The sequence below is a fragment of the Molossus molossus genome, unplaced genomic scaffold, assembly GCF_014108415.1.
Source record: "Molossus molossus isolate mMolMol1 unplaced genomic scaffold, mMolMol1.p scaffold_m16_p_19, whole genome shotgun sequence".
Classification (NCBI taxonomy): Eukaryota; Metazoa; Chordata; class Mammalia; order Chiroptera; family Molossidae; genus Molossus; species Molossus molossus.
In genome coordinates this window covers 42,089,703-42,116,683 of record NW_023425354.1, presented here as the reverse complement: position 1 = coordinate 42,116,683, position 26,981 = coordinate 42,089,703, and the positions used below count along the sequence as shown (strand labels likewise).

Genomic DNA, 26,981 nt, shown 5'->3' with positions numbered 1-26,981 from the left:
CCTGAGGATATTTTTCCATTGATAATATTTTTTTTCCAAAAAAAATTTTTTTCTTTATTGATCTTTAGAGAGAGAGGAAGGGAGAGGGAGGGGGGAGCGAGAGAGAGAGAAACATCGATGAGAGAGAATATTGATTGGCCGCCTCCAGCATGTCCTCTGACTGGGGATTTGGCCCACAACCTGGGCATGTGTCCTGACTCAGAATCGAGCTGGCAACTTCTTGGTGCATGGATTGATGCTCAACCACTGAGCCACACTGGTCAGGCTCCATTGATATTTAAAACAAATTTTTTTTTATCCTCACCTGAGGACACCTTTTGCATTTATCTTCAGATAGAGCAGGAGAGAGAGAGAGAGGAGGAAGAGAGAGAGAGAAACATTGATGTGAGAGACACAGCGAGTGGTAGTCACTGACACGACTCCAATCAGGGCCAGGGCAAACTGCATCCAAGGTATATGCCCTTAGCAGGAACCAAATCTGGGACTCACGGGTCCGTGGGCCGACGCTCTAACTGCTGAACCAAACCGGCCAGGGCTCCATTGATATTTTAGATAGAATGGAAGAGAGGGAGGGAGAGAGAGAGACATTGATTGGGCCTCCCGCAGAACCCCTACTGGGGTCAGGAATTGAACCCAACACTCTTCAGTTTGAGGGCTGACGCTCTAACCACTGAACCAAACTGACTAGGGCAGCAGCTGAATTATTTATGAGAAAACTAAAATCAAATTTGGCAGGGGTTTAATGTTTGGCCACCAAGATAAATTAGTTTAGCTGAGAATGTTTTGTAACCAGCTTAATCTGATGGGTTTATTAGAGTGTAGTTCTGTCAGAAATCATGTTCCATAGGGATCCAACTGAATTTCTTTGATGGTTAGCTGGTAATACCTACTCTTAAAATTGTTCAAGTCAAATTTCTTTTCCATGCTTTGTGGTACAAAACTGATGTCTCTAGCCCTGGCCAGTTTGGCTCAGCGGTTGGAGCATCGGCCTGCGGTCCCAAGAGACCAAGGTTCAGTTCCCACTAAGAGCATGTACCTTGGTTGCGGTTTGTCCGCGGCCCAGGTTGGGTCATGCAGGTGGCAGCCACTGATGTGTCCCTTTCACGTCTTTGTTTCTCTCTCTCTTTCTTCCTCCCACTCTATCCGAACAAATAAAAAAAAAGTGGAAAAATGTCTTCAGGCGAGGTTGAAAAAAATACTGATGTCACTAGTAGAGTATTTTTAGTACGATATAGAAAGTATATGAAAACTTTCTTAGGAATAAATTTACTATTTTTCTATATATTTATTCTTAAATGTTAACTGCAGAGTCTTTACTACCAAGATATTTGGTTGTCTTAGAAATCTATAAAATAGAATGTTGATTGTCACTGAATTGTGTATTAATTGATTATGTTTAGTGATTATTCAAGTTTTGCTTGGCTGATAATTTCACTCATTTCTTGGAGGTTGTCTTAAGTCCACCAGATCATTTGAAAGCAACATAACACCTGGACATTGACTTAACAGAACTGCAGAAATGCCCTTAATATTAACATGAGAACAGAGTACCCAAAAGAAGACTGCATCTGTTGTATAAATTTAGTCAAACATTTTTTGACTATTCTTAAGTAAAGATTCATCTGGTAAATTTCTCTTAGATTTAGTACCTTTTTTCCCCTAACAAACTTTTATACTTTTTAATCAAATACAATAAGAAAAATTTAACTTGGGACATTTTAAGTTGTTGCTGTGGTACCATTAACCATAGACAAAATTTGTGGTGTGCATTATTTGGTCATAGTTCCTATGTGTATTTGTGTTCTTTTAAATGTTTGTTTTTACTCGACAGCCTTTTTTTTTTTTTAGTGTGATTTCATTGTGCTAAAAAATTTTAAAAATGTTGAGACACTTGTGTTTCTGCTCTCTTTTCCCCAACTTCTTTTGTGTGTGTGTGTGTGTGTGTGTGTGTGTGTGTTAATACTCACCCCGGAATTTGTTATTCTGTTAATTTTTAGATAGAGTGGAAGGGAGGGAGGGGGGAGAGAGAGAGAGAGAGAGAAACATCGATGTGAGACAGACAAATTGATTGGGTGGGTGCCTCACAAATGACCCTGACTGGGGCCAGGGATCAAATCTGCAACCCAGGTATGAGCCCTTGACTGGGAATCGAACCCATGACCCCTGGTCAGTGGGCCCACACTCTAACCACTGAGCAAACCAGCCAGGACTTCCTAACTTCTTGTACTTAGGCATTAGGGTCATTCATGTAAACTGTTTTGGTTAATGAAATCGGAGCAGAAATTATGTGTAAGAATATATATAATTGTAGAGGCAGTGAAAAACCCTTTCCTGATTCTTATGTTTCTTTCCTTGCTTTTTTTTACAAGGGAAACTCAAGTATCAAATGATACAATTTCATGATGGTATACCCTCACTTAAACATTTGAGTGAGAAAGAAACCTTTGGTGTGTCAACCCTCTGAGATTTGGGGAATTTTTTAGTTTCCAAGCAAACTTATTCTATATCCTTTGGGGATACAGAGTTATCATAATACATGGCTATTGATTCTTTAGATAAAATTTAAAACATGTTTACTGTTTTCTGTGTTTCACTTTTGAGATGCTAAGTGGATTGATTATATTAAGGCTTCTCTACTTTCCAGAATCTTGGGGGAGGCAGAGTTGCTTAGAACTTACTTACTGGATTCTTTAAAGATGAATGAAATAATCCTTTGGCTGGTATGTTAAATATGCACATGCATATGAAGGATATTTTGTTTTCTTGGCATGCCTTAGAATAGGAATGAATCGTAACACTTCCCCCTCTGCAGACTGATTTTTCTGGCGGAGATCCTTTTTATTCCTTGATTTCTTTTTTTTTTTTTTTTTTTTTTTTAATTCTCACCCGAGGACATTTTTCCATAGAGTGGGAGGGAGAGAGAGAGAGAGAAACATCGACGTGAAAGGGACACATCGAGTGGTTGCCACCCGCACGACCAACCAGGGCCGGGGACAAACTGCAACCAAGTTACATGCCCTTAGCGGAAACTGAACCCGGGTCTCTCCGGACCGCAGGCTAACGCTCTAACCGCTGAGCCAAACCGGCTAGGGCTATTCCTTGATTTCTAAACTACATTTTTTGAGAACTAAGTATTGAGATTTTAAGGAAACATTTATCACATTAAGCTCTCTGGCCATCCTGAACTCTTTTATCTTAAGTCTCCTAATTCTCCCTTTGGTCTTCAATCTAGTTATTCTCCCAGTACTGCTGCTGGCACAGGTCTGGGTTTCAGTTTTTTATTGGGGACCCCACCCCCAAATCTAGACTTCAGGTTTTCCTTTGCTGCTATACTTCTCTATTTTCCTTTCAGCCCAGGAGAGAGAGAGAGAGAGAGAGAGAGAGAGAGAAAGAAAGAAACACACACTCTCTCTCTCTACATATGGTGCAAGAGCCATTCATTAAAAAAAACCTTTTTTTTTATTTTGAGATATTGAAACAGGAAGGGCCTAGGGTAGAAGAAGCAATAGGAGAGCGCCTAGGTGGGGCTGCTGCTTTGGCTCTGTAGAGATATTAATGGAAAGAAGTGTGAGCCAAGGCAGGGCTGTTGTCAGCTCACTGGAAAGTCAGAGAAATGGGGCCTTGGAGGCAAGTTCAGGGAGTTAGCCTGTGAGGAGCTGCAGTTACCCATTGCCCCTGGTTGCAAGTGTCATAGAGTTTAGGAGAAAGACAATTCACTCAAAAAGGGGATTTGAGTGGGCTTACCCCAAGGAGGTCATGCCAAGAGCCATTCATCTTTATATAGGCATCCTAGTTCTCAGTATTAATAGCTTCTTTGATAATCATAAAATGGGAACATTCCTAAAATCTAAACTGTTGACATTCCCCTGCTAAATTCCCCTTCCTTTTTTTTTAAATCCTTACCTGACGATATTTTCCATTTATATTTAGACAGGGAGGGAAGGAGGGAGAGAGAGAGAGAGAGAGAGAGAGAGAGAGCGCGCGCGCAAGAGCAAGAGCAAGCAACATCAGTGTGAGAGAGACACATTGACTGATGGCCACCTGCACGACCCCAACTGGGGCTGGGGACGAACTGCAACCGAGGTACGTGCCCTTGGCCAGAATCGAACCCAGGATTCTTTGGTCTAACCGCTGAGCCAAACTGGCCAGGGCAAGTTCACCTTTCTTTTATCATCAGGGATAAAATTCTTTTTTTCCTCAGCACATGAGAAAATGATTCAGTGTATTTGTTCTCTTCTGCTTGCTGTTCTACTGCAGAATGGCTCTCTGTGATTCTGAATCTTTTCTATTGTATTCTTCAAGTTTTTAGTTATTTTGTAAAACATCTAAGGTAATAGTCATGTAATAAAAGAAAACTCAATGTGAGGGAAAGATGGTGGCATTTTGTTGAAAAGTACAGGTCTTACTCTGCCACTTCTAATTTAAGATGTCTTTTGCTTTTTTTTTTTTTTTTTTATCCTCACCCGAGGACATTTTTCCATTTTTTGTTCAGATAGAGTGGGAGGGAGAGAGAGGAACAGAGAGAGAGAGAGAAACATCGATGTGAAAGGAACACATCGAGTGGCTGCCACCCGCACAACCGACCAGGGCCGGGGACAAACTGCAGCCGAGGTACGCGCCCTTAGCGGGAACCGAACCCGGGTCTCTCAGGACCGCAAGCCGACGCTCTAACCGCTGAGCCAAACCGGCCAGGGCTAAGATGTCTTTTGAAGAAGTGCTCTCATAGAACTATTACATTAATTTATCTTACGGGGTGAAGACTTATCTATATGTTAGTCTGGATGTATGCATATAAAATATATTTTGATAGATCCCAAACAAACAATTTCAAGCAACCATGCCTAATAGCTTATGATTGGTCTGGATCCATTTTTACTGAGATGAGTTTTATAATTATGAGGTGAGTTTTATGGAGAGTTTTACAATTTACATAGATACCCTTGCTCCCACCTCTGTATTTTCTCATCATGGTGCTGTGTTGTCCCTAACTATTTTTTTTTTTGCATTCTTTTCATTTGACATAGTGATTTGGGAAGCTTGTCTTCATGCACATTAAAATTAAATTTATTATCTTAAGTTTCTTCTCATGTTGAGTCTTCGGGGTAGGAGTTTTTTCAACAGTGCCCACCCAGTCAGCTGAAGATTCCATCTTCATCATTACCATGTCTGTTAACTGGATTACTTATCACTGAGAAAGGGACTTCACAGTTTCACACTTGGTTCATCTTAGTCTTTTTTTTTTCCCATTTAGAAAAGTTTATTGAACGTTATTCCTGCATCACACTCATTAACAAAAAAAACTGAATTTTTCCTGAAGGCACCCTGTCATTTCATAAGATCTATACCCTAATCTTTTTGTATTGAAAATATAAGTTAAATATGAAATTAGAAAAATGCAGCATACAAAACTTCATGCTGAGCAAAAACAAGTCCAAAAAAAAAGTTATCATACATCAATAGATCAGTTCCCATAGTATTTAAGATGTTTCCTATGTAAATCATACTTGAATACAATTTTTAGAACCATATTTAAATATACTTTGCATTTTGTTAACTGCGGCATCCACATTTGTCTCCCACCACATGATTTGATCCTTTGATCCAGCAGGCACCATCTGCGAAGTCCACAGATAGTAGCAAAAAAAAAATAAAAAAATAAAGCAGCTATCTCTCCAGATTTGAGAAATCTGGTCCACCTTTAGTATAGTTTCCTAAGATTTCTGCTCCACTGAAGTCAAAACCAGGATTTTCTAATGTAAGTTTTCTCTGCATTTGGTCTTGTACCCAAGGATCAGCTGCATATTCAGATTCTAGAAGAGAAGTCCAACAATTTGCTGCATCTCTTTTTGTCTTTGTAAGAACAATACGAACCATTTTTCTGTCCTCCAAAGTCCATGTTCCCTCATCAGCTATTGTAGAATCAAAGAGTTTGCCCACCAGCGCCACATGCCGGCTCTGCAGGTCGCACTGGATATCTTGGGCGCGAGTGCCTGGCTATACCTGAACTTCAATGAACACCTCCTCCAAGGTCTGGTACCACTGGCTCCACGGTGTCCCGCACGGAACCACCCCACTGCGCTCCTCAAATGGGGCCGACATACTCCAGCTGCCACCCAGCTCCAGCTGCATGCCCATCTTAGTCTTTTTAAAAAACTGTGTTAAAATATACACAATTTAGTATCTTACCCATTTTTAAGTGTACAATTTAGTGGTATTAAATGTATTCACATTTTTGTGCAGCCATCACAACTGTCTATCCCCATAACTCTTTTCTTGTAAATCTGAAAGCATTCTTATAAAACTCTCTTCTCCCTTTCTCTCATCCCCTAGCAACTAACATTATACTTCCTATTTTTATGCTTTTAACTAAGAGTACTACATGTAAGTAGAATCATACAGTATTTGTCTCTTGTTACTGTTTTTTCTTTCACTTAGCTTAATATCCTCAAGGGCAATTTGTGTTGTAGCATATTGCAGAATTTCCTTTTTTTTTTTTTTTTTACAGATAGAGTGGGAGGGAGAGAGAGGGAAAAAGAGAGAAACATCGACGTGAAAGGCACACATCGAGTGGCTGCCACCCGCACGACCAACCAGGGCCGGGGACAAACCGCAACCAAAGCACGCGCCCTTAGCGGGAACCGAACCCGGGTCTCTCCGGACCGCAGGCCAACGCTCTTACCGCTGAGCCAAACCGGCCAGGGCTCCTTTTTTTTTTTTTTAAGAAAAAATTTTAATTGATTTTTAGAGAGAGGGAGAGAGAAAAACATTGATGTGAGAGCAAAACATTGACTGGCTGCTGCTTACACACCCCCCTACCAGGGATGGAGCCCGAAACCCCAGGCATATGCTCTGATGGGGAATTGAACCTGCAACCTTTCTGTGCGTGGGGTGATGCTGAATCACCTCAGCCACATTGGCCAGGGCAGAATTTTATTCTTTTTTAAGACTGAATAATAATTCCATTTTGTGTGTGCATATGCATCTCATTTTTTTTTAACGCATTTATCCATCAATAAACAGTTGGATTGTTTCCAACTTTTAGCTATTATGAATAATGCTGTTATGAACATGAGTGTACAAATATCTTTTCAAGACCCTGCTTTCAATTCTTTTTGGTATGTACCCAGAAGTGTATTGCTGGGACATATGATAATTCTGTTAATATTGTTTGAGGAACCACCACCACAGTTTTACACACAGAGGTACCATTTTACACGCCCATCAACGGCATAGGTTCCAGTTTTCCTTGCCAAAACTTAATTTCTATTTATAGTAGCCGTGTGTGTGTGTATTTTTTATTTTATTTTTTGTGGTACATGCCCCTAGCGGGAACCAAACCCGGGACTCTCTGGTCCACAGGCTGATGCTCAACCACTGAGCCAAACTGGCTAGGGCAAAGAAGTTTGTTTGTTTTTTTGTATGTGCCCCTAGGGAGAACCGAACCCGCGACTCTTTGGTCTGCAGGCCTACGCTGTGCTGCAGAGCCAAACCAGCCAGGGCTAATCCTCCACTTTCTATCTTGTTTACTGATATACTATAGCAGATTAATCAGTAAGATAGCATACTAGATTCTCAGAATATTCTCAAATGCCTTGACTCTTACACTGTATTATGAGATTGTGCAGGTTCTCCTTTAAGGCATTGCATGTACAGGATTCAAGGTCAGATCATATAATAATACTACGCACTTCATATTTTAAAGGAATTTTTTTGATTGTTTTAGAGAGGAAGGGGGGAGAGAAACATCAGTGTGAGAGAGAAACATCGATTGGCTTACTGCTGCCCACCCCTACTGGGGATCGAGCCGGAAACCTGGGCATGTGCCCTGACCGGGAATCAAACCGGACCTCTCAGTCCATGAGATAGATGATTCTCAATTCACTGAGCCACACTCACCAGGTAGTACTTCATATTTTAAGTCTGTAAATGTAGTCTTGTTAGTTGGGAAGAGTTTATTATAGGCACTTTGCTAAAGTGTGATGACATAGGACACCCATACTAAATTCCCTTTATAGTTTTTTTGACTAGAGCTCAGACCTTCAGGATGATTCGTTGGGTCTCAGAGTTTTTTAGGTACAGATACAATGAAATTTTCTACTAAATAAAATGGGCTGCAGCAAAAGGGCCTATTGAAATTGCTGAGAAATGACATTAGAATCTCTGGTTCGCCCGGCTGGTGTGGTTCATTGGTTGAGTGTTGAGCCATGCACCAGGAGGTCTCCAGTTTGATTCCTGGTCAGGGCACATGCCCAGGTTGTGGGCCCTACCCCCAGTGAGGGGCATTTAGGAGGCGGCCAGTCGATATTTTCTCTCATCTATGTTTCTATTTCTCACTCTCTCTTCCTCCCTCTCGAAAATTAATAAAGAAAAATTATTTAAAAAAAGATACAGTTCATGCTCTCTTAGAAAGGTTATATTTGATGGGGGGAAAAAAAACACTGAACCTTTACTCTACAGAGAAATAGGAACATAGATTTGAGAGGATAGGGAAAGTTTGTTCACAGAATAGGGTGTTTGAGTTTGATCCGGAGGGTGTAAATGGTTTCCCAAGCAAAGAGGAAAGGTCATTGGCCAGCTGATTGATCAACCTTTACATAAAACAAACCCAAGATCTCTACAGAACCTTGAATTACTGAACATGTTTAGGGCAATGTGTGATGCCAAGGCCCTTTTCTTTCCATGGGGAATTACCTTCAGAGCTCTTGGGCTTAAGAATTTGGCCCTGGCCAGTTTGGCTCAGTGGTTAGAGCATCAGCCTGCGGTCCGGAGAGACCCGGGTCCGGTTCCCGCTAAGGGCACGTGCTTTGGTTGCAGTTTGTCCCTGGCCCTGGTTGGTCATGCGGGTGGCAGCCACTCGATGTGCCCCTTCACGTCGATGTTTCTCTCTCTCTCCCTTCCTCTCCCTTCCTCCCACTCTATCTGTACAAAAAATGGAAAAATATCCCCGGGGGAGGATTTAAAAAAAAAAGAATTTGTTTCTATGAGTACTTTACTTGGAAAGATGGTTGAATGTGGTTAAGAGCTCAGGCACTTAAGTTAGTCTGGTTTTACTACTTATTAGTTGTGTGACTTCAGGCAAGTTACTCTTAGCTTCAGTTTTCTGTCTTTTAAAGTCAGGGTTATGTGTTGTAACAACTGCCAAACATTTTTTTTTCATATTGGAAGAAATTATGGTTATGACCCGTGGTATGCTTTGGTATGAGGCATGTTAATTCTCTTAGCCATTACAGAGCCAGCTTGTTTTCCCATGGCTGATTGTTAACGTTTTGCTTTCACCCTGACCCTGGATCTTATTAGGAACTATAGAATTGGCCCTTGTTGCTAACTTCTGGTCAATCTAATAGCTGGAGATGTGCCCCTTTTTTAGATCTTGTACTCTGTCTTTTTAAAAGTACTATTGAAACTCAGCAGACTTGTTTTACCAGTTGGCAGGGACAATCTTGGGAGAATCAAGTTTATTGGGATGTTGATGTAGAGATATTAATGGCGTGGATATATCTATTCTCTACTAGGCATTGGCAATAAGCTTTTTGGAGATGTTGGGGTAAGGGTGTTAACTTTGTAGGTGGAAAAATGGGTTCTAAGCACAAACCAACCACATTTTAATGGATTAAGCTTTTGTGTCTGTTGTCATTGAAACCATTTATCTTTCACCTGTTCTTATATAAGGACTTATAAAAGGATTCCTATAAAGACATTTAAATCTGAGGCAGCGTGATTAAATCAAAACACAAGTCTGGAGTCAGATTGTCTGAGTTGTAGTTTATGAATTTGTGACATTTGAGCCAGTTTAACCTTCACATTCATTAGTTTCCTCATATGAAATGGGAATATTAGTACCTGCTTCAAAGGTCTGTTGAGAAGATTAAATGCATTGGAACATGCAAAGCATTTGCAGCAGTGCCTGACATGAGGTGTTTTGTTTGTGAATAAGTTTATTGAATGAATGTGTGACTACTTCAAAAGCAAAACCAAGAACCAAAGCTAAATTAAAGTCATGGTGTTGATTCTGTTTTTGGCAGTCCACTAACAAATAGAGGCAAGCTGGTTTAATGTAGTGAATGTCTAACTAGTCTATTATCTCATAGTGAAGGAGAGATGACTTGAAACCAAAAAGGCTTATCAGTAACAGTGGTGATTTTCCATCAGCTACCCATTGGCCCTGGCCCCAAGCTATCAAAAGTCCTAGAAATTCTATTTTATTGCCCAGACTTCATACACCAAACTGCCTCTGCATTCACAGGTAGTGATTCGACCATAAGTCTCAGTTCTCTGGTTTATAAGTTATGATCATACATAATGTAAACATGTTTGACAGTCTTTCCCATCTCAGAAACGTTTAGATCACATTTGATGAAATAGTTGTTGCTAAGATAATTTCATGAAATACTATTTGTGTTGTGAAACTTGTGTGAATATAATTGGGGTTAATCCTATACTGATGGAGGTTTTGAGACTGCAGTCATTCTAGATTTTTGGAAAAAGAAGAGCTTTCACAGAGTTTTTGGGGTATGTTTTCGTTCAGATCATGTCTGTTGCTGGTGTTAAAAGGATAAGGATGGTGCCAATATTATAATAGTGTCATTATAGTCCTAATTTGTACAAAACACTGATTGCAGAACTTTTAAGTGTAGTAGGAAGGCTCTTTTTATTCTTCTGACTCATGCTACTATCCCTTAATTTGCTGTCTTTTTTTTTTTTTTTTTTAATTTATTGATTTTAGAGGAAGGGAGAGAGAGAGAAACATCAATGAGAGAGAACAGTGTTTGGCCGCCTCCTGCATGCCCCTCACTTGGGGTCGGGCCCATAACCTGGGCATGTGCCTTGACTGGGACTCAAACCAGTGACCTCTTGGTGCATGGGTCGATGCCTAACCACTGAGCCATACCAGCCGGGCTTAATCTGCTGTCTTCAGCAATGGAGAAATTCCTGAAGATGAGGGGCTGAGTAATTGAGATTTCAAAGGAAATAATTCTTACAATTCAGCAATAAAAGGCAAATAATTCAGTTTAAAAATTGGCAAAACATATATTTTTCAAAGAACACACACAAATGGCCTAAAGCACATGAAAAGATGCTCACCATTATTAGGCATCAGGAAATGAAAATCAAAGTAATGAGATATACATACCACTTCACACCAACTTGGATAACTATTTTATTTATAAAAAATTTTTTTCTTTATTGATTTTAGAGAGGAAGGGAGAGAGAGATGGAAACATCAATGAGCAAGAACATAGATTGGCCGTCTCCTGCATGTCCCCCACTAGGGATTGGACCCACAACCTGGGCATGTGCCCTGACCAGGAATCGAACCGGCGACTTCTTGGTGCGTGGGTTGACACTCAACCATTGAGCCACGCTGGCCAGGCTGGATGACTGTTCTAAAAAAGGAAACTTAAGCACTGGCTGGGTAGCTCTATTGGTTAGTATTGTCACCATATACCAAGGTTGTGGTTTTGATCCCTTGTCAGGGCACATAAATAAGTGGAACAGCAGCCCTGGCTCGTTTGACTCAGCGATCAGCCTGCAGATTAGAGAGTTTAGGGTTTGATTCCGGTCAAGGGGCATGTACCTTGGTTGTAGTTCAGTCCCTGGCCCTGCCCGTGGTCATGGTTGTGCAGGAGGCAACTAATCAACATGTGTCTCTCTCCCCCCCCCCCCCCCATCCCCTCTCTCCTACTCTATCTGAAAATAAATGGAAAAATATCCTTGGGCGAGGATTAAAAAAATAAATATATAAGTGGAACAGCAAATTGATATATATGTTACCCTCCCTCACTCCCTCTTCCTCCCTCATTTGTTCTGTCCAAAATCAATTTTAAAAAGATTTTTAAAAAAAGGAAAATTGCCCTGGCCGGTTTTGGCTCAGCGGTTAGAGCGTTGACCTGTGGAACTGAGCGTCCCGGATTCAGTTCCTGCTAGGGGCACATACCTCAGTTGCAGTTTGTTCCCGGCCCTGCTTGAGGCTATGTGGGTGGCAGCCACTAAATGTGTCTCTCTCACATCCATGTTTCTCTCTCTCTTCCTCTCTCTTTCCCTCCTGCTCTATCTGAAGATAAATGCAAAAATGTCCTCAGGTGTGCATAAAAAAAACAAAAGGAAAACTTAAGCGTTGGTGAGAATCTGGAGAAATTGGAATCCTCTTATATTGCTGATGGGAATGTGAAAATTGGTGCAGCCCCTGTTACAAACAGTTGGGCAATTTCTCATTAAGTTATCATATGTCCCTGCAGTTCTACTCCTAGGTGTGTATATTTAGGAGACTAAAACATACATGTATCAATGTTCATAGCAGCATTATTTATAATAGCCACACACAAAAAAATCAACTCAAATGTCCATTAAAATTGGCATGTCCATATAGTAAGTGTTGACAGGTGCTGCACTATGGATGAACCTTGAAACATGCTAGGTGAAAGAAGCCAGGCACAAGAGACAACATATTACATGGTTCAGTTTATATGAAATTTGTAGAATGGGTAAATCCATAGAGACAGAAAGTAGTTTGTTGGTGTCCTATGGCTGAGGGAGTTGGGCGTAACTAGGAAGTGACTGTTAATGAGCATGAGCTTTTCTTCCTTCCTTCTCACCCACCCACCTACCTACCTACCTACCTACCTGCAATGAACTCCTTTATTACATGAGCTAAGATAGGAGGGAGGGGAATTTATTTGTTCTTCTGGGACTTGATTTTTCTAAGAAGTCTAGCTTCTTGCCCTCTGGCACAGACCTCTTCAGCCACATTGGCCTGGTCTTGAACTGATACCTGCAAGAAGTTTGCTCTGTTGATGGTGGCATTCTTTTTTCTTTCATATTTCTTCAGAATTTTTTTATTGTTTTTTTGTTTGAAATCTCTTCCTCTCTTAGAGGAGTCATCTTGGTCCCCGTTTTCTGCGCAGTGGCAGTGGATAGTGGAACTCAGAGCTGTCATTGAACATGATGCAATTCTTTTTTTTTAAAGTATGTTTTTATTTATTTTTAGGGAGAGAGAGAGAGAGAGAGAGAAAGATAGAAAAATTGATATGCTGCCCCCTGCACACCCTCCATTGGGGATCGAGCCTATAATCCAGGCATGTGCCCTGACCCGGAATCAAACCATTGACCTTTGGTGCTTGGGTCGACGTTGAACCACTGAGCTACTCCAGCCAGGTGACATGAGGGTGACATGAGGCAAGTCGTCTTATTTTTTTAATCCTCACTTGAGGATATTTTTCCATTTGTCTTCAGATAGAGTGAGAAGGGGGGGATGAGGGGGAGAGAGACAGACAGACAGACACAGACAGCCATTGATGTGAGAAAGACACATCGATTGCTTGTCCCCCATGTGACCTTGACCAGGGCCTGGGACCAACCGCAACCAAGGTATGTGCCCTTGTCTGGAATTGAACCCGAGACTCATTGGTTCGCGGGCCGATGCTCTACCGCTGAGCCAAACCGGCCATGGCAACAGGGCAATTCTTTTTTTTTTTAACTTCTTTTTTTTAAACTATTTTTTTAATCCTCACCCAAGGACATTTTTGCATTTAGCGTGAGGAAGAGAGAGAAACATTGATGTGAGACATATAGTGGTTGCCACCCACACGACCCCAACTGGGGCCAGGGACAAACTGCAACCGAAGTATGTGCCCTTAGCGGGAACCGAACCCGTGACTCTCCAGTTCACAGGCTGACGCTCTAACCGCTGAGCCAAACTGGCCAGGGCTATAGTCTACATATTTAAATCTAAGAGTCACTACTCATAAACTATGTCTTTTGAATGATTAGCATGTGATCACACCTCATCCCACGGTAATTGGTTCTGTTGTCTCCTGGGTGACTTGCTGCATCAATTTGATTAACTCTGGCCTGGGACTTTACAATATACACTAAGCCAAGCCATGCCCCAGCCTTGTGCATTTATTTACTCGTAGTGACTGGTGAATGTACCCCTTTACTAGACCTATTCAATGTAAATAAAAACTTACAGTAATACATATAGAAAACTTTTCTGTGAAATTAAACTTACCATACATACTTTTACTAACACAAATGTTTTGACATAAGTAAAACAGGCAAATTAATTTTTCAATTTTTTTAACATATACATTTGGTGGAAAACTCTTTTTTAAATGTTTTATTTATTTTTTATTTAAAGCAATTTTCAATTTTTTTTTTATCCTCACCCGAGGACATTTTTCCATTTTTTGTTCAGATAGAGAGGGAGGGAGGGAGGGAGGGGGAGAGAAAGAGAGAGAAAAAGAAACATTGAAACATTAATGTAAAAGGGACACATCGAGTGGTTGCCACCCGCACGACCCAACCAGGCCGGGGACAAACTGCAACTGAGGTATGTGCCTTTAGTGGGAACTGAACCCGGGTCTCTCAGGACTGCAGGTCAATGCTCTAACTGCTGAGCCAAACAGGCCAGGGCTTAAATAGGTTTTTTATGGATTTTTTTTTTTTTTTTTTTTAAAGAGAGAGAAGAAGGGGGAGAGAGAGAAAAATTGACACGAGAGCGACACATTAATCGACTGCCTCCTGCTCATCTGCCTCTAGGGATTGAGCCTGTAACCTGGGCATGTGCCCTGACTGGGAATTGAACTGGGACCTCTCAATCCATGGAATGATGGTCAATCTGCTGAGCCACACTGACTGGGAAGAAAACCCATTTTATTTTATTTATTTTTTTGTATTTTATTTTTTTTACTTTAATTAATTTCTTTTTGTTATAAATGTTTCTTCTTTTTCTGGAAAACCCATTTTATTATATAATGGACTTCTGTTTTTTTTTTTTATCCTCACCCAAGGACATTTTTCCATTTCTTGTTCAGATAGAGTGGGAAGGAGAGAGAGAAACATTGACATGAAAGGGACACATCGAGTGGCTGCCTCCCGCACCACCCAACCAGGGCCGCGGACCAACTGCAACTGAGGTACATGCCCTTAGCGGGAACTGAACCCGGGTCTCTCTGGACCATAGGCTGACACTCTAACCGCTGAGCCAAACCGGCCAGGGCCGGACTTTGGCTTTAATGGAGACCCCCTGGCCTGAATTATTCCATTATATCAAGGTTTTACTCTACAATACTTAGGACCCTAGAAAGTTCTTCTCATCCAGCCTCAAGGCGCTGTACTTATTGTCCCCTTGCACTGGGGCCAATCTTAGTGTTGGCACCAGGGCACCCCAGCTCATGTTTTCACTTCTTGACCCCCTGGTCTTGTTGCCAGTTGTCCTGAGAGATGCTGAAAATTCCTCTCTGGCTGGAAAGAGTTGGAGCTTTTCTTTATCAAGGGATGAAAATGTCCTAAAATTGATTGTGGTGATGGTTGCACAGTTCTGTGAATATAATACATTAAAACCATTGAATTGTATACTTTAAATGGGTGAATTGTATGATACGAGAGTTATAAATCAATAAAGCTATTTGTTAATAAAAGTGGATAGCTGCTGCTTCTGTAGCTGTACCACAGTCTTTTGTGCATTATTTTGTGCCTTTCTAATTGAAGGGGTTTATGTAACTAATTGAATATGGGAAAATAGAATATCATTGAGTGTTTCAAATATACCCCCCCCATTTAAAAAAATACTGAATCTTCATTGTTGAAAAATTTCAAAACGTAAGGATGTGAAGAAAATCTAAATAATCTGGAATAGTACGCAGAGACATAACATTGTTAAATTTTTGGTGGTTTTAGGTATTTGTGCATAGTTTTTCTATATATAATGTTGCAAAGCCTTACAATTTTAAAGAATTAATTTCCTTTTTCTGGCTAGTGTGACTCAGTGGGAGCCTCGGACATTACATCGAAAGGTGGTGGGTTGTGATTCCCCATCAGGGCACATGCCCAGGTTGCTGGTTTGATTCCTATTTGGGGCCAGTGCAGGAGGCAGGTGATGGATGTTTCCCTCTCACATCTCTCTCTCTCTCTCTCTCTCAAGTCAATTAAAAAAAAAAAAAAAAAAGGCATAGTACGTTTAAGTAAATTTTTTTTTTTTTAAATCCTCACCTGAGTATGTTTTTGCATTCACCTTCAGATAGAGCTGGAGGGAGAGGGAGGAAGAGAGAGAAAAACATCGATGTGAGAGAGAGACATCGAGTGGTTGCCACTCATACAACCCCAACCAGGGCCGGGGACAAACTAGAACCAAGGTATGTGCCCTTAGCGGGAACCAAACCTGGTACTCTATGGTCCGTGGGCCAACTCTAACTGCTGAGCCAAACCGGCCAGGGCCAAAGTACAATATTTAAAAAAAGAATTAAGGTTCTTGTTAGTATAGCTAGGCTATTTTTTTTTTTTTATTGCTCTGTTGGGAACAATTTAGAAAAGTGAATTGCTGGTTCACTTTTCTAAATTTCATTTATAGTTGGCATTCAATATTAGTTTTAGGAGTATAGTATAGTGGTTGGACATTAAAAAAATTTTTTTTCTTTATTGGTTTTAGAGCTAGAGGAAGGGGGAGGGAAAGAGATAGAAACTTAAGATGAGAGAGAACATCGATTGGTTGCCTCCCGCTTGCCCCCCACTGGGGACTTGGCCCATAACCTGGGCATGTGCCTGACTGTGAATCAAACCAGCGACCTCTTGGTGCATGGGTTGATGCTCCACCACTGAGCCATACCAGCCGGGCAGTGGAGTCACAGCGGCCAGGCAGTGGTTGAACATTTAAATAACTTAAAGTGATTCCCCCATAAGTCTAGTGCCACCACCCACCTGGCACCATATATAGATATTACAATTTTATTGACTGTTCCCTATGTTACACTTTGTTACATCCCAATTACTATTTTGTAACTGCCAATTTGTACTTTCTAATCCCCTTCCCCCTTTTCACCCAGTCCCCAAACCCCCTCCCATTTGGCAACAATCAGTTCTCTATGAGTTTGTCTCACTTTTTTTTTAATCCTCACCTGAGGACATTTTTTGTATGTATCTTCAGATACAGTGGGAGAAGGAGAGGGGGGAAGAAAAAGAGAGACATCGATGTGAGAGAGACATCGACTGGTTCCTACCCACACAATCCCAACCAGGGCTGGGGACAAACTGCAACCAAGGTACGTGCCCTTAGTGGGGAGCGAACCCAAGACACTGGTCTGCGGGCCGACGCTCTAACTGCTGAGCCAAACTGGCCAGGGCGAGTTTGTTTCACTTTTGAGGCATGTTTGGTTTGTTGTTATATTTTTTTGAAACAGGTTTTTATTGATTTTTAGAAATGGGGAGTGAGAGTCGGCTGCAACCTGGGCACATGTCCTAGCCAGGAATCAAACGTGCAACCCTTTGGTGCCCAGGACAACACCCAACCAACTGAGCCACACTGGCCAGGGCTGTTTTTTTGTTGGTTTGTTTAATCCTCACCAGAGGATATTTCCTCATTTTTGTTCAGATAGAGTGGAAAAGGGAGTAAGAGAGAAACATCAGTGTGAGAGAGACACTTCAACTGGTTGCCTCTGCACAACTCTGACCAGGGCCAGGACGAACTGCAATCGAGGTACGTGCCCTTGGCCTAGTCCACCTGAGACTCATTCATCCTCGGACCAACGCTCTTAACAACTGAGCCAAACCGGTCAGGGCTGTTTGTTATTTTATTTTATTCTTTTTATCCTCACCCGAGGACATATTTTTCATTTTTTTTGTTCAGGTAGAGTGGGAGGGAGAGAGAGGAACAGAGAGAGAGAGAGAGAAACGGACACATCGAGTGGCTGCAACCGAGGCACGTGCCCTTAGCGGGAACTGAACCCAGGTCTATCTGGACCGCAGGCCGATGCTCTAACTGCTGAACCAAACCGGCCAGGGCATGTTTGTTATTTTTTTATAACAAACTCTAGTTAGAGTATAGATGTCAGCTTGAAAATGTACCCTTTTAGCCCTGGTTGGTTTTGCTCAGTGGTTAGAGGTTAGGCCCATGGACCAATGAGTCGTGGGTTTGATTCTGGTCAAGGGCATGTACCTCAGTACAGTTTGTCCCCCAGCCCGGGTTGGGGTTGTAGTGAGGCATCTAGTCGATGTGTCTCTCTCACATTGATGTTTCTCTCTTTCCCCCTCTCCTCTCTTCCACTCTATCTGATGATGAATAATAACAGTATTCTTGGGTGAGGAATTAAAAAGAAAAGAAAATATACCCTTTTATTTTACTGTTCCTAAATTTAGCTTTTTTTTTCATGACTAGGTTTTCAAAATCAATTGGCATTTTAAATGAATGCCTTCAGGCTCTTATTACCATACTCCCTGATAGTTTCTTTTAATGCTTCACAACTGCATTTTAAAATATCAGCTTATCGAGATAGAATTTATATATGGTAAAGTATACCACTTACTGAAATAAACAGTTTAAATGTCTTAAGTTGTAGCCTGGCAGGTGTGGTTCAGTGGTTGAGCATTGACCCATGCACCAAGGGGTCGCTGGTTTGATTTTCAGTCAGGGTACATCCCCAGGTTGTGGGTCAGGTCCCCAGTGTGGGGTATGCTGTAGAGGGCTAATCGATGTTATCGATGTTTCTACGTCTCTCTCTCTCAAAATAACGGAGACAAATTTTATAAAAAAATCTTTTTATTTAAAAAATGTTTTTAAGAGAGGGAGAGAGTGAGCAAAACATCTATTGGTTTCCTCACGTACACACTCTGACCAGGGACCTAAACCAGAAACCCAGGCATGTGCTCTGACCAGGAATCGAACCATCGAACTTTTGGTGCATTCTATAGATGGACATTTGGGTTGTTTTCATCTTTTGGCTATTATGAATAAAGTTGTTTTGAACATTTGTGTGAACGTATTTGTGAAGATATCTTTTCATTGCTCTTGGGTAATACCTAGGAGTGGAATTACCGAGTTCTTAAGGTGTTTAACTTTATAAGATATCTACTGAACTGATTTTCAAAGACCTTATCATTTTAATATTTCTGTTAACTGCCTTGGCCAATTTGGCTCAGCGGTTAGAGCGTCGGCCTGCGGTCCCGAGAGACCCGGGTTTGGTTCCTGCTAAGGCTGTGTGTGCCTAGGTTGCAGTTTGTCCCTGGCCCTGGTTGGGTCATGCGGGAGGCAGCCATTCGATGTGTCTCTTTCACATCTGTTTCTCCCTCTCTCTCTCTTTTCCTCTCTCTCCTTCCCATTGTTATCTGAACAAAAAATGAAAAGCTCTGGCTGGTTTGTCTCAGCGGTTAGAGCGTCGGCCTGCGGTCCAGAGAGACCCGGGTTTGGTTCCCGCTAAGGGCACATACCTCGGTTGCAGTTTGTCCCCGGCCCTGGTTGGTCGTATGGGTGGCAGCCACTCTATGTGTCCCTTTCACGTCGATGTTTCTCTCTCTCTCTCTCTCCTGCTCTCTCTCTCCCAGTCTATCTGAACAAAAAATGGAAAAATGTCCTTGGGTGAGGATAAAAAAAAAAGAAATAAAAATGGAAAAATGTCCTCAGGTGAAGATTTTAAAAAAAAATTTGTTAACTGATACTCCTAAAAAAAAAACGTTTTTTTGAAACATATTTTCCTGCGATTACACGTAATTTAACATGTCGTTAAGCAGTGTTTCATAAAGTTGCTGTCTGCATCATTCCTTAAGGTATGCTTCTGCTTAGTGTTAATGTATGCAAGAGGTACTTGTTAAAATGCAGATCCTTGGGTCTCATCACCAAAATTCTGAATCAGTAAAGTTGGAGAGCTACATGCTAATAACAGCATTTAATTATTTTCTAAATGCATAGTTTTTATAATATATTTTTTTCGGTTAGTGTTTATTGAACTCTTTCTGGTTCTTCCTTTGCATTCATCATGCATTTATTGAATTACCTATTTTTTCCTAACAGTTCCTGGGATCATCCAAGGTTTATCTGGGTCCCTTTCTTTGCTTGCCACCTAGTGGTGATAAATAGGAACCATCAAAATTTTTTTCCATGAATAAATTCATGAGGTGGTGGACTATGCTTTTAAAGGAGGGAGTATGTTTGCCAGCCCTGGCTGGTTTTGCTCAGCGGTTAGAGCATTGGCCTGCCGACCGAAGGGTCTTTGATTCGATTTTTTGGTCAAGGGCGCATATTTGGGTTGTAGGTTCAATCCCCAGCCCTGGTTGGGGTGGGGCAGGAGACAACCGTTGGATGTTTCTCTCTCTTTTTCTCTCAACCACTGTATCTTAAAACATTAATGGGAAAATATCCTCAGGTGAGGATTAAAAAAAAATGTTTTCTATATTAATGAATTTCTTTCCTCCCATGACTGTTATTTGAAAAATATAATTTATTTGCATTTGGAAATAATTTATTTGTAAGAAAATACATTTTAGAGCCTGTAATTTTTCTTTTTATTTTTTATTTTTTATCGTTTCCTGAGGACACTTTTCCATTTTTTTATTCAGATAGAGTGGGAAGGAGAGAGAGAGAGAAACATTGACGTGAAAGGCACACATCAAGTGGCTGCCTCCCACAGGACCCAACCAGGGCCAGGGACAAACTGCAACTGAGGTACGTGCCCTTAGTGGGAACTGAACCTGGGTCTCCCTGGACCACAGGCTGACACTCTAACCGCTGAGCCAAACTGGCCAGGGCGAGCCTGTGAATTTTTAATCTTTATCTTAAACTGCCAGCTCAATTATTTTTACTGGGAAATGAGTAGGTGTGCTTGCATTCCTAGTTATTTAGTATGAGAGAGATTCCTCCAAACCATACTATACTAGGTACTATTTGACATTGTTCTGACTCCATACAACTAATTCTCTTGTTCTAGACTCTTAGATCATTTTACATGCTTTTAGTTATTTTCTTAAAGCTAATTTTGATGATTGTAAAGATTATTTTGGTTAAAATTTTTATGTTTTACATTAGTTTGATAGAAAAAAGACCTGTGAAGGAATGTGTTAACAAAACTTCATAAGGTCTGATTTTACTTTTTTGTTATAGAAATGGTGGAATCAATGAAGAAAGTAGCAGGGATGGATGTGGAGTTGACAGTTGAAGAAAGAAACCTCCTATCTGTTGCATATAAAAATGTGATTGGAGCTAGAAGAGCATCCTGGAGAATAATCAGCAGCATTGAACAGAAAGAAGAAAACAAGGGAGGAGAAGACAAACTAAAAATGATTCGGGAATATCGGCAAATGGTGAGATTGTTGCCCTAGACATCTTTAAAGAAAAGTGCCTCAGGTGTTGGATGTTTTAGATCATAACCTAGTACACAAATGTATGCATATGTAATATATATTTCATTAAAAAAAATTTGTTTTGCCCTGGCCGGTTTGGCTAGCGGTTAGAGCATTGGCCTATGATCCAGAGAGACTTGGGTTTGGTTCCTGCTAAGGGCACATACCTCGGTTGCAGTTTGTCCCTGGCCTTGGTTGGGTCGTGTGGGTGGCAGCCACTCGATATGTCTCTCTCACGTTGATGTTTCCCTCCCTCCCTTCCTCCTTCCCACTCTATCTGAACAAAAAATGGAAAAATGTCCTCGGGTGAGGATTAAAAAAAAGTTTGTTTTTTTCTTGATTTTAGAGAGAGAGGAAGTGAGAGGGAGAGAGAGAGAGAAACATCAGTGAGAGAATATCGACTGGCCGCCTCCTACATGTCCCCCACTGGAGATTAGGCCTACAACCTGGGCATATGTCATGGCCGGGAATCGAACCAGCAACCTCTTGGTGTGTGGGTTGACTCTCAACTGCTGAGCCACACCGGCTGGACTATATTTTATATTTTAATGGACTTGAATCTTTTGCTCACCTGGATTAGGAATTACATGTTATAGAATATTTCAGGACAGAGGTGAAGATCTTTTTTTCCTTAGAAGCTGCAAAAGGTAATGGTCACTTTTGAGCACCACACAAGTAGATAATTAATTTAATCTTTGTTTTTGTTGTGGTAATTGCATGATGCTTGATGGAGTGACTTGAAATTACCACCCAGTGGAATTTAATAAACATTATTTACGTGCCTCTTCCACACCATACAATTTACTGGATGCTGTAGGTGCACAGATGAGAAAGATAGTTCTATCCTTATGGATACTCAGTCTAGTTGTTCTTTTTTTTTTTGTTTGTTTTTGTTTTTTGTTAATCCTTACTTGGGGTGTTTGTTTAATTGGTTTTTAGAGCGAGTGGAAGGGAGTGGGGGAGAGGGAAAGAAAAATATTGATGTGAAAGAAACACATTGATTGGCTGCTTCCCGCACTTACCCCAACTGCTGGGGATTTAACCTACAGCCCAGCTATGTGCTTTTGACTAGGAATCCAACCCATGACCCTTCCGTGCATAGGCCAGTGCTCGAACCACTGAGCACCACCAGCCAGGGCTGTTTTTGTTTTTCAAATAGAAAAATATCAGAGGGTGTTAGACATTATTTTATGAGGTATTGTTTCATATGGTATATGTGTGTGTATACATGTACATAAAATGTACTGTGGGTTTTGGTAAAAAAAAAATCTGATAGCTGTTGATGTAAGTGGTTGTCAAACAGGATGGTTTTGTTCCTCAGAGAACATTTGGCAATGTCTAGAGACATTTTTGATTGTCACAACTGGAGGGTGCCACTGGCATGTAGTGTGTAGAGACAGGGATCCTGCTAAATATCCTAGTGTGCATAGGACAAACTCCTACAATATGGAATTATCTAGCCCAAAATGTTCATAGTGCTGCTGTTAAGAAACTGATCCTAGTGGAAGAGATAGGCATACAACACACAGTATAGTAAGAGGAATTACAGAAGCAGGCACAAAGTAGTGTGGGGAGTGAGTTTGTTAAGGGGAGGACATGGGGGGTGAAATTCGGTTGCAGTTTGTCCCCGGCCCTGGTTGGGTTGTGCGGGTGGCAACTACTCGATATGTCCCTTTCACATTGATGTTTCTCTCTCTCTCTCTCTCTCTCTCTCTCTCTCTCTCTCTCTCTCTCTCTCTCTCTCTCTCCCCCCTCTCTCCCCCCCCTCCCTCCCCCTCCCACTCTATCTGAACAAAATATCCAAAAATGTCCTCAGGTGAGGATAAAAAAAGGGGGGGGGGATGGGAAACCACATTTATGGACTATTTCCAGCTTTAGTGGGCACTGTTCTGAGTGGGGAGATATATAATTGTATATGATATTGTATTTATTTAACCTTAAGTGATCCCCTATAAACGGGAAAACTGAGGTTCTGGTTGTAGTATCTCATTAGATAAGTTAATTAATGTAAACGTGTAGCACTTACTAAGTAGTAATCAGTGGTACCGTTTCATATCTGAACTATGAGTTTATGTCTTTAAGAGCATTTGTGTTGGCCATGGTGGCTGGTTTGATTCTCAGTCTGGGCACATACCCAGGTTGTGGGTTTGTTCCCCGGTCTGCACACATGTGGGAGGTAGCCAATCAATGCCCCCCCCCCCAAAAAAAAAGATCAATACAATAAAATATAAAAATTAGCCCTGCCCATGTGGCTCAGTGGTTAAGCATTGTCCCATGTACCAAGAGGTTGCTGGTTCGATTCCTGGATTAGGGCACATGCCTAGGTTATGGACCTTATCCAGGCGGTGGGGGCATTTAGGAGGTGGCTAATTGATGTTTTCTCTCTCATAGATGTTTCTATCTCCCTCTCCCTCTCTGAAATCAATAAAGGGAAAAAAAGAAGCATTTGACTAATAGCACATAGAAGTAAATAAGATAATTTCTATAACTTGAAAAAACTTTTCTCTGCTTTTTTTTTATCAAGAGTGGAAAGGGGGTTTTGAGAAAGCTGTATATTATGTTTAATATGGTTCTTTTCAAAACCAGAGGTAAAATGTGTGATGATTTACTATTTCTTTTTTTTTTTTTTATCCTCACCCGAGGATATTTTTCCATTTTTTGATTTACTATTTCTTACTCTTAAACAAATTTTTACCTTTTTTTCAGGTTGAGACTGAACTAAAGTTAATCTGTTGTGACATTCTGGATGTACTGGACAAACACCTCATTCCAGCAGCTAACACTGGCGAGTCCAAGGTTTTCTATTATAAAATGTAGGTTCTATACTGGAAGGGAAAATGTAAGATTAAATGTTGTCCCTCTTAGAATCATCACTTTTTCTATGTAGGTTTTCAGTTTTTACTTAAAAACTCTAATTTTGGAAGGATAGAAGATAGTTACATGGGAGGAGTGGTTCTCAAAATTTAAACATTAATTTTTGAATTCTCATTTGCAAATTCATTGCTAATGAAATATTACTATTGCTGCATTTATGATGGTCAGAATATTGCTGTAAAAATGTACTAGGTTTTACTTTACCTATTTACATTTGTTTGCCTGTGTGGGGTTTTCCCCCTAGTGACAGCAATTCATTATGTACTTCAGTCTTAACATTTCTATATGGAGGTTTCACTTCATGATTAACAAATTGTTGTGCCATTCTTTGGAATCACTTTGTTAATTATTTTTCTAGTCTTTCAAGTGATGAATTTGTTTATTTATTTTTTTAAGTTTTCAGTTAATGTCTCTAGGATTTTGCTTATATTTGACAATATGAAATCTCTATGGAGGAAAACTAAATAGACGAGTCAGTCATTCCTGAAAGACTTTTTAAAATTACTGAAGTATACCAGTTAATTGTTTAATATATTTTTCACATAGAAAAATTTTAACAGCAATTTTTTCATTTAAAAAGCATTTCTAATTCTGTTTTTCTGTTTGTGTTTTTTGTTTAGGAAAGGGGATTACCACAGGTATCTGGCTGAATTTGCCACAGGAAATGACAGGAAGGAGGCTGCAGAGAACAGCCTAGTGGCTTACAAAGCTGCTAGTGATATTGCAATGACAGAACTTCCACCAACGCATCCAATTCGCTTAGGTCTTGCTCTCAATTTCTCAGTATTCTACTATGAAATTCTTAATTCCCCTGACCGTGCCTGCAGGTAAGTTAGGGAGGAGAACAAAAGTCCTCACAATGAAAGTGAGAAAGGTTACAAAGGAGAATAACTACTTGATTTTTTCTCTTGTATCCTGGGGACTGCCTTTGTAGGTTTGGCCATGTGATAAAGCATTCTTTTGGCTCTCAGTGAAAATGCTTTGTATAAAATAAACCCACACTTAGTTCAAGACAAATTTACCTTATTTCACGAGGAGATCAGTTAGAATAATTATGTTGATGGGAGAAATTTGTGTTGATATATTAAAAAGAATCTCTAACTTGTTAAGAGAGTGGGAAAAAGGAATGAGTGATTATAATATCCTCATTTTTATATATTAGCTTTTAGTCTTTATTAGGTATATTTTTAATGTAATTATGCTTATGCTCTCTATACCATTTTGTATTTACTATTTTAACATAAACAGTGTTCCATTTCATTGATGTATGTATGTCAAATTATCTCTACTTTTTAATATAGTACCAATTTAAGGAATATCTTTATGTACATAGTTTTTAACTTAAAATTTTTTTTTCTTTATTGATTTTAGAGAGAGAGAGAGAGAGAGAGACGGAGAGAGAAACATTGATGAGCGAGAACACCGATTGGCTGCCTCCTACATGCCCCCCAACTAGGGATCAGGCCCATAACCTGGGCATGTATCCTGAATGGGAATCGAATTGGTGACCTCTTGGTGCATGGGTCGACGCTCAACCATTGAGCCACACCAGCCGGGCATAGCTATTTACTTTTTAAAAATGATGGTGAAATAACATGTAACATGAAGTTTATTATTCTAATTAAAAAAAAAATATGTTTTTGTTGATTTTTTTTTTTTTTTTTTTTTAAGGGAGAGATAGAAACACCAATGTGCTAGAGATACATCGATCTGCTGCCTCCTGTATGCCCCATACTGTGGGGTATCGAGCCCACAACCATGTCATGTGCCCTGACCTGGAATCCAACCGGGATCTCTCAGTCCATAGGACGACACTCAGTTCACTGAGCCACACTGGCTGGCTGTTCTAATATTTAAAAAAAAAAAATTTTTTTTTTTCTTTTCCTTTTGATTTTTTTTTAGAGAGGGAGAGAGAGATAGAAACATTGATTGGCCGTCTCCTGCATGCCCCCCACTGGGGATCAGGCCTACAACCTGAGTATGTGTCCTGGCTGGGAATCGAACCGGTGACCTCTTGGTGCATGGGTTGATGCTCAACCACTGAGCCACACCAGCCGGACTGTTATAATATTTTATAAGTGTACAGTTTAGTTGGCACCAGTATCCACAAAACCTTTTCATCACCTGAAGTAGACTATAACCACTAAGGGATAAATCTCCATATCCCCAACCCCCTGGTAATCTTTCTTTCTTATTTTTTAAATTCTCACCCAAGGATATTTTTCCATTGATTTTATTTATTTATTTGTTTTTTTAAAGAGAGAGTGGAGGGGAGGGAGAGAGAGAGAGAGAGACATCGATGTGAGAGACACATTAATAGGCTGACCTCCCGCACAACCCTGACTGTGGTTGGGGATCTAACGAACCTGAAACCCAGGTATGTGTGCCCTTGACTGGAAGTTGAACCCGAGACTCTTTTGTCTGTGGGCCGACGCTCTGTAACCACTCAGCCAAACTATAAGCTAGATAAAAGAAAAAGTTACCAACAAAATCATAAGGAAGAGAAAATATATTTTCTTCATTTACTATATACCTAATTATTAATTCTGATATTTCTGGGCTATGCATTTTGCAAGTTTTTACAAATTGTCGCAATTCTAAAAAAAAAATTCCCAGTATATTTACTGGGAGATTGTAAGTGCAATTCAAAACAATGTTATCTGTATTTGTCCTTTGTGACTTCACTATTCTTGAATATGTAGGAACCAAATAACATTCCATGAAAGGAGAGATTTTTCTGATGTAAGGTGGATCCATTTGAATGCAAACTAATAACTCATCTGAAAACATTCTGAGTCCTGGTTGGTTAAGCTCAGTGGTTAGAGCGTCGGTCCGCAGACCAATGAGTTGTGGGGTTTGATTCCAGTCGAGGGCACCTACCTCAGTTGTGGTTTGGTCCCTGGCCCTGGTTGGGGTGTGTGAGAGGCAGCCAGTTGATGTGTCTCTCTCGCATTGATGTCCAAAGCGCCCCCCCCCCCCCCCCAAAATCCCTCCTCCCCTAGAAG

General features: G+C 40.6%; 1 protein-coding gene and 1 pseudogene across 2 annotated transcripts in view; one reads left to right on the top strand and one right to left on the bottom strand.

The window, feature by feature from the left end:
- Window positions 1-26,981, top strand: part of YWHAE (tyrosine 3-monooxygenase/tryptophan 5-monooxygenase activation protein epsilon) — a 55,548-nt gene that overhangs the window by 20,434 nt on the left and 8,133 nt on the right. For both annotated transcript variants that reach the window (XM_036268069.1, XM_036268070.1), the window contains exons 2-4: window positions 20,864-21,063; window positions 23,809-23,915; window positions 24,597-24,803. In XM_036268069.1, coding sequence (XP_036123962.1) covers window positions 20,864-21,063; window positions 23,809-23,915; window positions 24,597-24,803 — 514 coding nt within the window. The remainder of the gene's footprint in view (window positions 1-20,863; window positions 21,064-23,808; window positions 23,916-24,596; window positions 24,804-26,981) is intronic.
- Window positions 5,665-6,099, bottom strand: LOC118633881 (annotated as a pseudogene).